Consider the following 15965-nt stretch of genomic DNA (forward strand, 5'->3'; position numbering starts at 1 on the left):
CCTGTTGTCGGCGTTTCGTACACATCCATAAAGTGCCCGGGATTTTGCTTGTCTGGCACAGGCTGAGGGATAATTCTTTCTGTTACTGGTCCCACCCATCTGTCGTTGGTACACCAGGAACAGAGTGTGGAGCTTGCATCGCTTTGCTTATTGCAGGCATCCCGACAAAATTCAAAAAAGAGCTCCCCTCGGACGTAGTGGTTCTCAATAAAACTTTCTATTTTACTAAGATATGCCGCACCGGGTATTTCCGCCTTACTGTTTTCTGAAGCATTTCGGTACGTATTTAACTCAGAAGCATTAAAAAAGAATAACTCCTCGGGAGACTCACTCACTCTACTACTGATGTAATCCTTCAGGGCAGGGGCGTCGTCTATCCTTTCGGCAACCTGCTTGCAAACGTGCCAAGCATTTTTTCCATACGCTCTTTTTCGTACTGTTCGTAGGAATGGACAAGCGACTCAAGCAGAGGGCACGTCATCTCTTAGGAAACGTGACCTCAATCGAGGTCGCGGGGCAAATTTTCGGTTCAATTGAAGAGAATGATAGAGTTACTCCTGTAGATAGCATCAATGCTGACTTTGCTAAGAAACTAACAAGGCATTTGCAGTAGACACTTTTCTATGGCTACTAGAAAAGGGTATTTTTAGCACGACCCTAGCAAAAAATCTAGAGCAAGTAGCGGCCATTTTAAGGGCACAAAGTCCAGGGTCAACCTGCTGAAGGGGACTGACTGTTGCTGTTGAATCGGATGACAAGGCTCAAGAGGCAAATGAAGTTGTTGAATGGGATGATGAGGCTCAAGATGAGGCAGATGAAGCAGTTGAATCGAATTTAGTATAGAGCTGACGGAGGACGCCCATTCCTGGAGAGGCGATAAATGGTTTATGTTTAAACAAACACGCTTTTTACAATGTTTCAGTTATCAGAAGTTTATATAGTTCACAATTTAGAATTCACCTGTCATGTTTAAAGATAAATATTAGCGAAGTCATGAGCACGTTATAAAAGGAAAAATATAGAAGCGTTAAAACAAAGCTTTCTCGATATAAATTGAAATGCACACATTCGCCAGTGTGACAGACTTCCGTTTTTTAAATAAAGTTGTGTTAAAACAAATTGAGATTGCAAATGCTATCATCTCCCAGCAGAATGGGCACATTTATGTTGTATGCTTTCAAACTGGCATTGTTCAAGCAGATTTGAGTGGTCCCCCCTCTGAATCCTTCCAAAACTTTCAGTGATCCCCCCTTTTGGGCTCTCAGTTACGACTGGTCCCCCCCCCCCCCCCTCTGTTCTCCTAAAAATCAAGTGATCCCCCCAAAATCCTCCGGACCCCCCTCCCCCAGGCGATAAATAATGACCGGTCCCTAAAGCGGTAGGCCGTACGCCGATCATTTATAACCACTCATCCCAGCCTTCTTCCCTGGGCCATCCGCACAACCACCAGTCAACCCTGATCCCCACCCCTCTGGGGACACGGTCAAGGCGGAAGCTACCCACTTTTGCTGAAGTTAGTACAGTGCAGTGGCCGCCTAAATTGTCTTGTGGTTGGACGTATAGCAAAGTGAGTATGGTCGAAGAGGTTATCTGGGGAACAAGAGATTTCCAAGTTCCAAAATTCTTCAACTTTGCCGATGTCATAGATGAGTGGGCGCAAAAAGAGAAGGTATGTAAGCTAATATTAACATAAAATTAATCGTTCTTCACCCTCTAATTTGTGTGTGGGAAATTTATACTTAATAGCAGTCCCAGCGTATCTAATAGAGACAAATCGAACAAAGTTTCAACAGGGTCCGAAATTAACTTTTTTAGGCAGGCGTCAAGTGGCGACTGAAATTTTTTTTTAAGTCGCCATATCAGGAAAAATGTGGTCGCCAAAAAGCAGAAAAAAGAGTGTCAATAAAATTTTTTCCTTCGCAGTGAAACACAAACCAAAATTTTTGATTGCCAGATGGAAAATTCTGGTCACCAATTTTTCTTTCAAGAATCAGAACGAAGAGAACGCGTTTGCGTTTGGGGCCCCAATGGCGATTTATACACCTACCACTGAAAAGCCACGACGAATGAATCGAATGCCGGCTATATCCCGGGAGCTATATACGCAGTTTCATAAGACTGCTAAATGTTTTAAGTCAACTTTATACCTTCTCTTGTCTCTACCTTTTGGAGAAGAAATGTACCCGATTGAAAAACTGCCGGTTGGTTCTTTGCTCAAAACCGTAAACGAGCTTTCGCGTTCTGTCAAGACGATCGACGGATCGCCATGTTGTTTGCACCAGGCCACAACCGTGCAGCATTTCTCGCTCAAAAAAAGCTAAGCTTCGCACCGCTCGAGCTGTGAAGCGTTGTTATACTGTTTTATAATAACAGGAAAATCGGTTTTATATTTCAAAAGCAGTGGAAAGGTAAAAAGTAAGTGACCAATTGGCGGGCGGCTTTGAATTTTATTTTTATCGATTTGGCTGAAAATCAAAGTTATTGTTTGTATAATGATCGTGGTATGAAATGGTTAATCGCCCGCTGGCGACTAGTTGTGAAATTCTGGTCGCCAGTACAAAATTTTTAGTCGCATTGGCGACCAGGAAAGCGCAATTTCCGACCCTGTTCAATTGAACGAAATCGCATTATCCATCTGACCATACAGCAGTTCGGATCTTGCCTTAGCTGGCCGGGTCCTTCAGCCGTTCAGTCACGCAGTTGCAGACTACCGCAATGATGGAGTGATTTCGTTATACAAAGCTAATTTTGAAGACAACCAATGAAGTATCTTGCATGATGATCGTAAATATATGCCGCAATCTCGCAAAGGCACAAAATTAAACTATGAATCGAAATTGATGATTTTTTATCGCAGATGATAAAATGATATGTGATCAAATGCAATGCATGGGTGTATTGACCAAGCTTAAGATCCTCAAATAAGAAATTGTTCGAGTCACCCTACTTTGACAAACATTGCTCATAGGTCAAAATATTCATAATTCAACTGCGTTTTTTATAATGTAGTTAATTTAATGAAGTCTCTGTCGAATGGCATCCTTTGTGCGTGTTAATGTTATTGCTTTGTGAGACGATGGCCTGAACTTTTTGAACCCTTACTGATTGCATTACTGATAAGAGTCGAAAACAGTGGAGTCTCGATTTTTCGATATGGCAAGGGGACATAAATTAATCATATCGTTAAATCGAGATATCGTTGTAAACAAACCCCTGATTTAACGATTTGGTGGAAAAGCAGCCAAAAATATTGTTGTATCGGGATATGGTCTACAATTAATTTTTCAAAGTGCAGTAATTAATAAAATTAATAAGTCTCCGCAACTTGATACCTGAACTGTATGTATTTTATGGGCAAATGAGTCACAAATGCAACAACCGAAACACCACATAACGTCCTTCTGCACTATGCGCAGTGCATACAAGTTCTGAGAATGTTGTATTTACATACTCTTTAACGTATACAAAACTAAAAGTTAGGAATTGGCCTACAAATCCGATTTCTGGGCCAATCCCTAAAAAAAGCCATCAAAGTTGAACAAGCTAAGGGAAATACCGAAAGACAAGGAAGACAAGCATGATAAAGCGGCACCACTGCGACTGTTGCGAGCCGTTGCAGTTAGTAGAAATTGGTTCTTCTTTTCGTGAAACTTGTCTCGGAATGGAAGTTTGAAAAAGTTTCACGAAACCCGGACCATGTTACACAGTGCAACGCCTGCTGAAACTTGTTTCACAGCACCGTTGCACACAAGTTTCAGCTAAAAGTTTCAACATGTAATGGCGGTAATGCGACTCTCTGGGGGTTTTCAAAAAGAACGAATCAAATCCCACTTTCCTTCTTTGGACTCCCACATGGCAATCATATAAATTAACCAGTTGAGTTTTTTTAGCTGCTTGATATTAATAGTTTCTAGCATGCTTGTAACTGATGATTTGCTATGTATAAATAAATAAATAAATAAATAAATAAATAAATAAATAAATAAATAAATAAATAAAAAAGGCCAAGTAGTTTATCCAGCCAATTCAAATTGCAACCGAGCCCTGTTGTATAACTGGTTTTATCTCATTAATATTCAACCGTTGCTGTACAACACTTCTGTAGGAAGGTAAGAAGCAAACTGACGTTCCAGCTCTGTGGTGGATTGATGGTGAAGGCAATGAAATTAAGTGGAGCTTTCAAGATGTCGCTTTAAACTCTAGAAAGTAAGTTTTAATTATCTTGTTTGTTAATTGAAACTGATAAACAGACAAATAAATAAACATTTCATAAGCTTGTGGGCACTCATTTCAATTCCTTTAAATGAGTATACAGTGCTAATGAACTTCATCGTGTCCAACTTTCATCCATTCATTCATTCAGAACTGCTAATGTGCTGTCCACAGCAGCTAATATCAAGCAAGGAGACCGAGTAATGGTGATTTTACCCGCAATTCCGGAGTACTATCTGATGCAAGCTGCTTGTTTGAGAACAGGTATGTTGACCATTTCTTAATATTATTAAAGGTTCATTACTGATAGATGAATTGCCGCTATATATCACTGGGCATTAATAGGGAGACAAAATCATGAGAATTTTCAAACAGGCAATAATGCATCTATCAATGTCAAGCCCGAGCGGAGGACCCCTGGCATATGTGGGGCATTTGCCCCTATTGCCTTCTCCACCCTCGGGAATTTGACTGAGAATCTGGGCCCCAGGGTGGGGACGTTTGCTGTTTTGCGCGGAGGATTGCAATCAAGTCACATAGCCCATGTGCTCGTCTGTGGGCCGGCCATCTTGGAAGTGCCTGTGTGGAGATTGAACTGAGCATTTCAAATTGGACTTGTAACTCCTGCAAATAATCTCTATCCTTTAGATGGTCACGGGGCGCTCAGTTGTATAGCTCAACATGGTAGACTTTTTGTTTCTGTTAGATTGAGAGCATGATATCTGATTGAATTGTTTAAACTGCTAGATCTGTATACCTCAACATGGTGCACTCTTTCCCGTTAGATTGAGAAAAATTAATAATAACTGACTGTATCACTTGAAATGCTAAATAAGTATTCCTCAACATTGTGCATTCTTCCCGAGGTTGAAATTCAGTTGAATGAGCTCAAGAGAAGGGTACCATCAGAGCGGTGAATTCGATGAATTTGGAAAATATGGCAAATGTGATGATAATTTTTGCCAAAGACTGAAAGTCAGTTGAATAAGCTCAAGAGAAGGGTACCAACAGAGCGGCAAATTCTATAAATGCAACAAATTTGACATTACTCTGCCAAAGACCGAAATTCAGGCAAATTAATGACTAGAAGAGAAGGGTACCAAATATAAAGCGGCTAATTTGATGAGGTGCCCAAAACTTGTATTTGTTTGTCCGGGCCAATGACACTTTATTGTGCACAATAGGGTGCAAGAGACCAGCAATTACAGTTAAGACTGTATTCTCCCTTATAGCTAAAATTCTAGAATACTCCCTCCCGCCCCCCACCCCCAAGAGAGCTTGCTCGCAGGCTAGAATACTATATAAACTAAGGTACTTAACACAAGAATACTAAAAATAAAAATATGAAAAGAGAATACTGATTATTTAGTGCTGCAATGTAAATCTTTGACTTGTGTTTGAGACAAGCACATTTCTGATTTCTGCCTGGAATAAGTCATGTTATAAGCTAAGTAAACAGTGAGGCTGATCTCTAATTTAAAAAAAAGACATTCACTTTATGCATGCAGATGTTTGGGGGATACACAATCTGCGAGCCAGCGAGGCATGCGAGGCAGACGTGCGAGGCACTCCGGTTAGCCTACAAAACACTTTGGTTAGCCTAAAAAGCACCCAGGTTAATATCTTAAATAGCTCCCCGGTTAGCTTAACGGCTAGCATTTATGTTAGGGGTTCTTCATGCCTCGTATGCCTTGCATGTTTTGTTCATGCCTCGCACGTCTGCCTCGCGTGCCTCGTATGCCTCGCTGGCTCGCATATTGTATACACTCGATGTTTGCATTAAATAGGTTAAGAAAAAAAAATTTCTTTTCAGTAGGAGTATTAAAATACAATAAATATAAATATTGTATATATTGCCACACATCTAAAGAATAGGATAAAAACTATCAACAATTATTACTGCACTTTCCTAAATTACAGCTCATCATTGGCATTGGAAGTAGGTGTTTGGAAAATTTCAGGTCAGAATATTATTATTTAAGACAAATAGAGCCAAAAAAAAAAAAAAATTACCAGAAATGTAATGTGTTAAATTTTTGAAGAAGAATTAGCATTTTGGAACCATACTGCTGAAGAGATTTCATTTGAATAGAATTTCATCCCTGCACACAAACGTTAGCACTCCTGGAAACACATCTCTATAATAGGATATGGGGGTGAATGGGTTATGCCTTGATTAGCCGGACCTTTAACCCTTTTGACAACTGAGTTTTGCAGTAATTCTTTGTTGGCAATGACATACATGCATAAAGAAGCCTCTTACAACTTGCAGTTAAGAGTTAAGTACCCATAACCACATATATTTTGAAAGTTTACATGTCAGGGTTTCTAAAAAGTTTTTTTTACTTTTAGTCAGTGATTAGCAAGCTGTTTAATAAATTCAAAATGGCGACTGAAATGTGAAAAATGGACCTTTTACATAGAATAGAATAGAATAGAATAGAATACATACTTTATTCAGACATTGCAGCCAAAGGCTGATCAAATTACACCTTGACGAACAATCATAAAAGTGAATACACTCGTCAACAAATTTCTATCCCTGTATAATGGAAATGTATAAATGGAAAATTGTACAAAATACTTAAAAACAGTAAGTACAAAATCCTAAAATATATGTGACCCTAAAGTCAAGATGTTTAAACATATCTAGTAGAGGTTTAAGCAAAGAATCCATCTCAAAGTCAAACGTTGGCCTCTATATTTCAAGGCATCTAAATTCAGGGTACTGAACCCCAAACCTTTCATTAATCTCACTCCATTGGGCAAGGGGTTTTGCTACGCAGCTGTTCAGTTTTTGTTGGTGATGTCTTCCACCTGATATTTGAGAAGATGGAACGGTAGAAGTACGTGGCGATGCCTGAATCTTCAACGGAATAATCAAACTAATTTGACAACGAATTGCTGCCGCTATCCGTTGCTTCAAAGATTATTCGCTGAATCTTGCCATATCATCAATAGAAGGTGTCATTTTTTAAGGCCTTACAAACACAGATAGCATTTAAATTGGTCAATTCTTGATGAAAGTAACATGAATACATAAACATTTTTATGTAAGGGGCACAGAGTGTCTTTAGGCACAAAATGGGACCCTTTTGAGCCTTTTTTGAGGATCAAATATACCCCTTTCTTTCCCCTTACCAACTTGCGAATGTGAGCGGGAACATTCAATGCACCCTACATGACAAAGTTTCGCAAAGTGTCATAAATGGCATGGTCGAGAACGGAAGCTATGGATTCGCGCAATGTGCCTGGGAGATTTTGGGGAAGGTTTTAGGAGCAAAAAGCTATCCTGGAGACATGTCTAATGATGAGGAAAGTAACTGAGATCAGCTGCTTGACAATGAAAGTGAAGAATGGAGGTTAAAATTTTGGGAAGGAAACAGGTAGCTAGAAATGCTTGCATGCTTTTGCTGTCCAAAACCCTGGCAAATTGCAGTGAAATGATATTCAGTTTTGCTAACTTGTATTCGTTACTTACGCCTGAATCAAAATTTGCAAATTTTGTGTAAAAAAAGTTATGATTATTCATGCATGCCTTTTGGGTACAGCTGTTGCACAATGTTACTTTTTGATTCACGATTAAAGAACGAAGTATACATGCATGCAAATTACTTTTTGGTAGAGTTTGGTGTTTGTAATTAAAATATTTTCCCCAATGCTATGTGTAGAGTCACGTTTAAAGAACGACGTATACATGCATTATTTTTTTGGTTGAGTTTGGTGTACATGAAGATAATTATTGTCCCCCAATGTTACTTGTGGACTTACTTAAATAACCTGCAGGTATATATACTTGTATTATTTTTTGTGCTGTTTGGTGAATGTGACGATTTCTATCCCAATGTCTGTAATTTGTGATATTCTCTGGAACTGCAATATTAGTCAATATGGCTGGCTTTCAAATGTTTGGCTACTTGCATACAAATGGTCAATTTGACGAAATTTTGCCAACTTTTTTCACATTTGCCAAAATTGTATAATCTGCCAACATGGCTGGCCTTCATGTGTTTAGCTTATTTGCAATCATTTGGCAATTTGACGAAATTTTGCGAAATTCGTCACATTTCCCAAAATTGTCAAATCCTCTAACATCGCTGGCCACCATGTGTTTAGCTTATTTACATGCAGTTGGCAATTTGACGGAATTTCACCAAATTCGCCACCATTATGACTGTGGCAAGATTTCGTCAAAATTGCCATATTCGCCATTGCCCGCATTTCTGGACATATAAAGTGCTCATTAGGTCAGCTCTGGTAAATCGTTTTTCTGAGGTGTGTCTAACCACGGTGTGTGTCTCGTATATTTTTTGTGGTCAGCAACTTTACAATTTGCTCAGAATTGATTTTATTAGTACACGCCAGATTTTGTAAGACTTCTATAAATTGTACTTGTTTTTAATTTAATTTTTTATTGTTTTTACAAACATAATGCTGACTTACTTACTTACAAAGTACTTACTTCGTTACATAAGCTTTAATACCTACTTACATATAACTTGCTTAATACTACTTACTTACATAATATTAACTTACAAGACAATGCTTACAAAACAGGAGCCGATGAGTTGGAGCCCGTTATAAAATAATGAAAAATAATTCTAATACAACTGATTTCTACCTTACTATATATTAACGACAAAAAATAATGACAAAAATAAATAAATAAATAAATAAATAAATAACAAACGAAACAAAAAAAACCAAAAAAAAACAAGGGAAATTAGCCAGAATCAAGAAAATTATTTTTACAGCTTGACTTGCACCTAATAGCTTTGCTAGTTTCAATTTGTATTTTATTATTAAGGATTAGACAAAAAAGCATTGAAAAAATAATATTCCTCATTTTTAGACGCGGTGTAAATAGAGTATTAGCAATTATCAAGCAGATCAGGTATAAACCAAGACACTCAGAGGCACGGTGTCTGTGATGCCATAAAGTGTTTGTGTTTCAGAGAGCGAGATCTCAATGTTGTTTTTTTTTGCGCCAACAAACTGAAAAATGTGTCCAAAACAGCTGAGCATTGGGGCAAGTCCCGAATAGGTGTGTGATATTTGTTTGCTTTTCAGTGCATAAATGACAGCGGTCATGTTCTTTAATTCCGAATTTATATAATGTAGCGTTGGTGGGTAAGATGTGGTGAAAGATCTTGAACTGAAACATTGAGAGAACTAATGTATTGTCTTTCAATTTGTAGCACTGAAAGGCATCTTGTAAATTTGAGAAATTTGCTGTTCATTTAAATTAGCATTTCTGGGTCTTTTTTTTGGCGGTGGCAGGAACAAATTTCCTTTCAACGAAAAAGTTGGTAGCAAGGTTAGATAGTTTATAAATTGTACTTAGTCACCCTTGGCATACCTTTCTTTGACTTGCAGGTGGCGTACTCGTGGTAGTACCGGATATAATAGGACCTATGGAACTTCACTGCAGAATTTGCCGCTGCAAACCAGTGTGCATGGTGGCAGCTAACTCAGACCAGATTAACGAGGAATTACTCGACGTTATCGATCAGGTGCATTAATTAATTGTACACATACTGCGAATGCTCGTTCTTGACCTTGGGATCTTAAACAATTGTATGAATGACTCTTCCCTCAAGGTCTACATTGAAACTTTTGACTAATTATCACAGCCCGGCTTGTGACAGCGTCCAATCCTAAATAGAGATGGGGGTTACGAAATACCCAAGATTTTTAATCACTTGTTGTCACGTGACTAAATACACATAAGTCACGTGACAACACTGCAGAAGACAGTATTTGCTGAAGAAGACTGTGAGAAACAGTCGAAAGCTTCCATGCTTCAACGTTAGTAGACATTGCAGAAAGAAGAGTTATTTTTATGATAGTGAGTTGAGACAGGGTTCACTGGCAGGGCTGCCGACTGTCTGGTTACAGCCATTTGATGATGCGATTGTGAATGTCGCCGTGTGCTTCCTTTTCTTTTTTTTAATGTTGTTTTGCCATCCCTGTGCTCTATTTTCATTTCGGTGGAATACTTCATCGCCATCTTATCCTCACCTGTTTATAGTGTTTAACTATTTGATTGGCCAAAACACTAGCAGTCCTATTTGTATTGATGTCAAAAACCAGTATTGATTAAATATGGCTGCGGATGGCCAGGATTGAAATAGGCCATTTCCGAGTTGCTGTGTACCTCATTATGAAAGCGAGGCTAAGTACAAAAGCTTTTCATATGAAAATTAGTTTTGTTTCAATATGAAATGAAAACTGATTTTCATAACAAAAACTTTGCACTTAGCCTCGCTTTCACAATGTGGTTCACAACAACTCGGAAATGGCCTTTTAATTGGAACTTGAAAACAAAAATGGTTCTTCCGATCGAAATGCCTGGCCTTTAAGGAGGCTCGCGGCTGTTTTTCTGGACTTCAAATTACAATCTTGCTTACAAGATAATCTTTAATCTCCTTCATACTACATCGTCATTTCAACATATGATCAAAGTTAATTTTCTCATTGGTTTCCAAGCAACAGCTATTGCCATAGCAACGGCAGCACATATCCTCTCATTTTAAACATTGTCGATTCTCTCGAAATCTAGTCAGACAATTTATGAAGGAGATCGAAGTTTATCTTGTATGCGAGATTGTAATTTCAAACCTTCCACCCTAAGTCCAGAAAAACTACTGCGAGCCTCCATAAAGGGGCATTTTGTGGTTTAATTGTGAGTAATCCGACACCGCTGATACATTAACCAATACATCTCTACCCAACAATCCACGTATAGTGCCAAATTCTGCGATATCCTTTGTAGTTGTTTTGTGTCATTTAAAAATCTGTCTTTTCGTTCCTTCTTGTTTGTTTTTATCTTTGTTTAGATTGCTAACTCCGGTGAAGTTACTATAAGGTGTAGAATCATGGTGAATAGAATCAAGGAAGAAGCTCGGTAACATCATTAAAGTTCTTAGCCGGGTTCACGGGCCACTGAGTCACGAAGCCCTGCTTAGTTAATATGCATCCTAAAGATCGTTTTTGAACCGTAGTCTGTCGTTATTCCAACAAAAGACTTTTTTCCAGCAAAATAAGATACTCAGGAGAGCTTTGTGAATATGGCTTTAGAAGCCTAAACCGAGCGCGGGTCTCGGAAAACCCCATTGAGGCCCCGCGTTTAAGGTGGCCGACTGAGCACAGTTTTCAAGTATACAGGTGTTAGTCAACATTATTTGAAAACTACGTACTTCTGAGTACCCGAAATTAGCATGGAGCAAAATTAACTAAGAAGGAATAAATTTTGATAGTTCTTGTTGAGCAAAGTGCAGTTGCCATGGCAACACAGCAAGCTATTAACTGTCCACAAATAAAGGTTTTCCTTAATTTTTAGAAAATGCACTCGTTAGATTTTTTCCATTTTTTGTGTCCAAGAAAACTTACAAAATACTGATTTAGTGACGCTGCTTTCATGTTATTTTAACAGAAAGATCTCCTGTAAATGTTGATTTTGCACTTTAATGTTTTTTGAAGACACCCTCTGTTAGATTTTGTTTTTTGTTGGTAGGCGAGTTACGCTTTTAGAGAACTACCGTTTTGTCAAATTTCACGAAATTCTAACGTGCGGTTTCTTAGAAAACAATCCATTTCCATTAAAACAACAAGTCGCAATATTTTGCTCAAAAGGGGATGCGTGGCTTATATTTTCTCAGCAAAGATGAAAAGCGTACAAAAAGGCTTAGCTCTTCGTGAACTCACTGTCTTTTTGTTTGGCGATCAATGAAGAAGGATTCACAAACAAGAAACTGAGTTATTTTAAGAGCTAAACTTACCTTTGTGATCCATTTAGTATAAAATCGAGGGATTCAACGACTGCCCAACATTCGTTTACAAAAAAATTGAACGGATGTTGGGAAAATGTTGGATGAATGAAGTTTTCAACCGGTTTCAACGCCATTCAACATTTTCAAGAACAAAGAAAATGTTGAATTGATCTTGAATGAAAGTTTACACCAATTTAAATTTGATTCAACGCACTTTTAACAAGCTTTCAACATTTTTTTACGTTTTCAACAATGTTGAACGACCTGCTCATCAAACGCCCCGACATTTGGTTCAACAACTGTGTTGAACGCATGTTGAAGCAAATGTTGAAACTGTTTAATCGGGCCTTCACGAGCTGTTTTTGTTTTGAAACCAAAGCAAATTGATCTGCGGACGCTCAGATGAGTCAGAGCTTGTGTCAATGACAAGTATAAAAATATAAACAAACAGTGGATTGGACACACTTAATTTTTACAAACTCGTTTGCCTCACAGCCCCGATGCGGATTGCAATATCTGATGGGTTCATTTAACGAATTCTTTATGCTGATCTATTAAAATTTGGTTGACCGATTTCTTAGTATAGCAATTTCTTAAGGTGGGGCTCTACCTGAATTTGAGTGAAATTTGAAGAGTTTTAAGAATGGATAGAAGAAAGAAAATGATTTTTGGAACACTAACAGACAGTCGACAACCACGCAAGAGCACCCCAGGTTGCTAGTGGACTAACTTGGTATCCGTCTATTAATTATTAACTACAAATTCTAATTTTAAAACTTCACTAAATCTTCAACATTCCTTATTTCTTTTAATTTTACCAATCCTTCAAGAAAAATTATTTCCTTCCAAATATACCTAAAAATCACCCAAAAATTCATAAAATACCCCAAATCATTAATTTGTGCTATGAATGGAGGGTTTTTGTATTGCTTGAAATGCAAACAAGATATTTTCATTTGACCGATTTTAAGCGGCGTGAAAATGGCTTTTAGGTGAACCCCCACCTTAAGTGAAGACGAAGTCCTTGCTCTCACAATTCTTTGTCTTTGTAGAGAGGGCTGGCTGTCCTTTGAGAATGTGTGTGAAACAGCAAGTGGCGATTATCAGGTAATGTAAGGCCATTACCCTTAATGTTTTCCCTTTTCTTATCCCATGGTCCTACCGATCCAGCTGATCCAGATTAGTTCAAAACATAAAAAAAAAAAGGAAATTGATTTATTGGTTGTTTCCTTTCCTCGGGTGTTTCAAATTTAATGTGTTTTGGAGTGACTTTTATAGTGGAAACGTATTGTTGCCCAATGGGAAGTCAGGTGAAAGATCTAAACAAGGCTCACTTGACAATATTTATTTATTTCAGTGGCGGATCTGGGTCCGCCCTGTTATTTTTTAGACAAAATTGAGGCCGGTCAATCTCGTACCCAGAGCCCTCAGGCTTTCTGGTCAGCGGGTAGGTGCCAGGAGAGACTGGAGAATTCGAAAAAGTTTAATTGTTTTGATTGGCTGCTCTGTATAAGCTCCGTTACGGCTTCCATTGTTTTACCGCGGAAATCCTGCGGTACTAAAATTCCAGTACCCCAGAGTCTCTCCTGTCGACCAACCGCTGGCTAAAGAGCCTGAGGACTCTGGGTACGAGATCGGAGACCAGTAGACCTGAGGCGCCGACGGAAATATTTCTTTACGAAGAAAAGCAAGTTGAGCGTTCCAAAGCCAACCACAGAGCGCGCAGAAAAGCAAAATCAAAACAAACGCAATTAACTTTCGCTCTATACAATGAGATTGGTTCGTAAAACTTGCGCCACTTTTTCAACCAACGAGACTTAAAAACAAAACCAATCGTTACTTACTCGCGCGAAACTCGTGCACGTTTTCCCGCGTTTAGCACCGTTTACGCAATAAAAAAATCGCATATTTCGTTTGAATTCTGATTGGCACATTGTGCTGTTTGCGGGGGTTGTTTGAGTTTTGCTTTTGTTTTTATGACGCACAATTTAAAACCGCTTGAAACTGATAACCTCGACGATCCCTAGATCATCCGGTTGTGTGTAAGGCCGGGCATCATATTTTCGACTCGTGTTGGGAGACGACTCGGAACTTTATTCCAAGCAGCCAGCTTTTAAATTGCCAACTTGTTTCACTAATTGACCAATGTCCCTTTTACCATTTTTAACAAAACACATTTTTTTTAAATCTTTGTTGTTTTTTTTTCTCTTTTCAAGTCTGTGAAATCGTTGAGCACAGCTCCAACAAATATCTTCTTCTCGAGTGGCACAACCGGAAATGCTAAAATGATTGAACATTCGCAAGCCAGCATGGGGATGGGAAACACAGGCGTGAAAATGTACGCGACAAATCAGTGTTACGTATTTGTTAGACCGATGTTCATCCACATAAGACACCTCTCTATAGAAACCTCTTACTGAATTCGTCAAATTTGTCAGGAGGAAAATCGTTGGAATGTTGTATGTTAATATCCCACATCAAGTCAACGGGTTTACAATCTGCGCCAATGAACAATAAGGGCACAAGCTATCAACTCATCCCAATACCAGCTAAGGTCGACATTGTCTCTTCTTAGGAATACAACGATTAGACGCTAAATTCTAAGAGACAAAAATTTATATCTTGTTTCAGGACTGGGTTTGAAGAAACAGATTTATGTTGGATCAATACCCCTACGGGATGGTCTGTGGCTCTTTTTTGGGGTTTCTTTCTCCCATGGTCCGTTGGAGCGGGAACGTTTGTGCATTACAAGAAAATGACCGCCAGAGAAGCGCTGAAGACTCTTCATAAGTACCCCATCACAAAAGCCCAGTTTAGACCTGCCATTTACATGAAAGCACTGGATGAGAACGATCTAAAACGTTGTCGATTTCCCAGCTTAAAATGTTGTTTCGTGGCGGGAGAACCCTCGAACAAGCAAATGTTGCGTGGATGGAAAGAAGCGACTGGTGTGGGACTTTGGGATAACTACGGACAGACCGAGGTGGTATGTATTGGCAGGTGTTAACTACAGCTTCTCCTCACCAATCACGCTGCCTAATAAGTCAACTGACTATAGGTTCAAATCATGTCAGCTAATAAACAACGCAGCAATGAAGAATGACAAGGAACTGGCTTGAATCATAGAACCACTTCACATATTTACCAAGGAACATGTCCTGAGAACTTTAAATGCTTCATGTTTTTTAATCAGGTTACTCTCCGTAACGTTGCCTTTTTCACTACGTTACCTTCAAATAACTACCCACGAATAATACCCTGTTCTTGACCATTACAGCACAAAGTTATCATGCTGCCACTATATGACATTCTGCCTATTTGCCTATCATATGATACCAGTAATCCAATAATGAATTTACTGCTGATACCACGTTTTATCTATTGAATACTCAGGTGAATATTTCACGAGATGTTAACATCTTTTGATACACAATTAGTCTTTAGGTATAACCGAGTTGTCGAAAATAAATATTAATCCATTGGCGGATTAAAGTTTCGGTCATATTATTCCAAGATTCTTGAAGTTGGATGATAAGGAAAGAGCGCGCTAATTTTTCCTCTTTTTCATTGTCTGGTTTTAGTTATGGAATACCGCTCTATATACATGGAAGAAAATTTTGAATACCCAGCAGTATAAAAAAAAATGGCGAGCCATGTTGAGCTAAAAGAGAATGTTTATTGGATGATGACAAGCATTTAGTCCATTTAATAGTACAAGAACCTCACAGCGATTTAAAAAAAAGGCATTTTCTTACTACTGTAATAACACGTCGTATGTCCTTCTCCTTGTAGGGCAGCCTGACATTTCATAGAGAATCAGGAAATTGTTCACAACTTGAATCCGTTGGCAAGGCTCGTCCTGGAATTGATATGCTGGTGAGTTATAACTTTCAGTGAATAGAAATTCAGTTATTCCTGTTAGCCAACACGTCTATTCTGGATCGATTCTGATTGTACTTCCTCTTTAGCATTATATTTCAT

The 15965-nt window shown here is 38.6% G+C and overlaps 1 protein-coding gene across 4 annotated transcripts in view; it reads left to right on the plus strand.

Annotated features, from left to right (window-relative positions):
• The first annotated feature begins 1483 nt into the window (after window positions 1-1483).
• LOC146456595 (acyl-coenzyme A synthetase ACSM4, mitochondrial-like) overlaps window positions 1484-15965 on the plus strand; it is a 29428-nt gene continuing 14946 nt past the window's right edge. For 2 of the 4 annotated variants that reach the window (XR_014858813.1, XM_085093075.1), the window contains exons 1-9: window positions 1485-1669; window positions 4106-4206; window positions 4364-4476; window positions 9589-9725; window positions 11052-11119; window positions 13037-13091; window positions 14201-14322; window positions 14616-14970; window positions 15777-15860. Coding sequence is in view for 3 of the 4 variants with exons in the window: in XM_085093075.1 (XP_084949201.1) it covers window positions 1574-1669; window positions 4106-4206; window positions 4364-4476; window positions 9589-9725; window positions 11052-11119; window positions 13037-13091; window positions 14201-14322; window positions 14616-14970; window positions 15777-15860 (1131 nt within the window). In the remaining variant the exon portion in view is untranslated. Of the gene's footprint in view, window positions 1670-4105; window positions 4207-4363; window positions 4477-9588; window positions 9726-11051; window positions 11120-13036; window positions 13092-14200; window positions 14323-14615; window positions 14971-15776; window positions 15861-15965 lie in introns of all 4 variants that reach the window. The other 2 variants (XM_085093076.1, XM_085093077.1) reach the window with 2 other exon arrangements.

The sequence above is a fragment of the Pavona decussata genome, unplaced genomic scaffold (assembly GCF_977016875.1).
Source record: "Pavona decussata unplaced genomic scaffold, jaPavDecu1.1 SCAFFOLD_254, whole genome shotgun sequence".
NCBI lineage: Eukaryota > Metazoa > Cnidaria > Anthozoa > Scleractinia > Agariciidae > Pavona > Pavona decussata.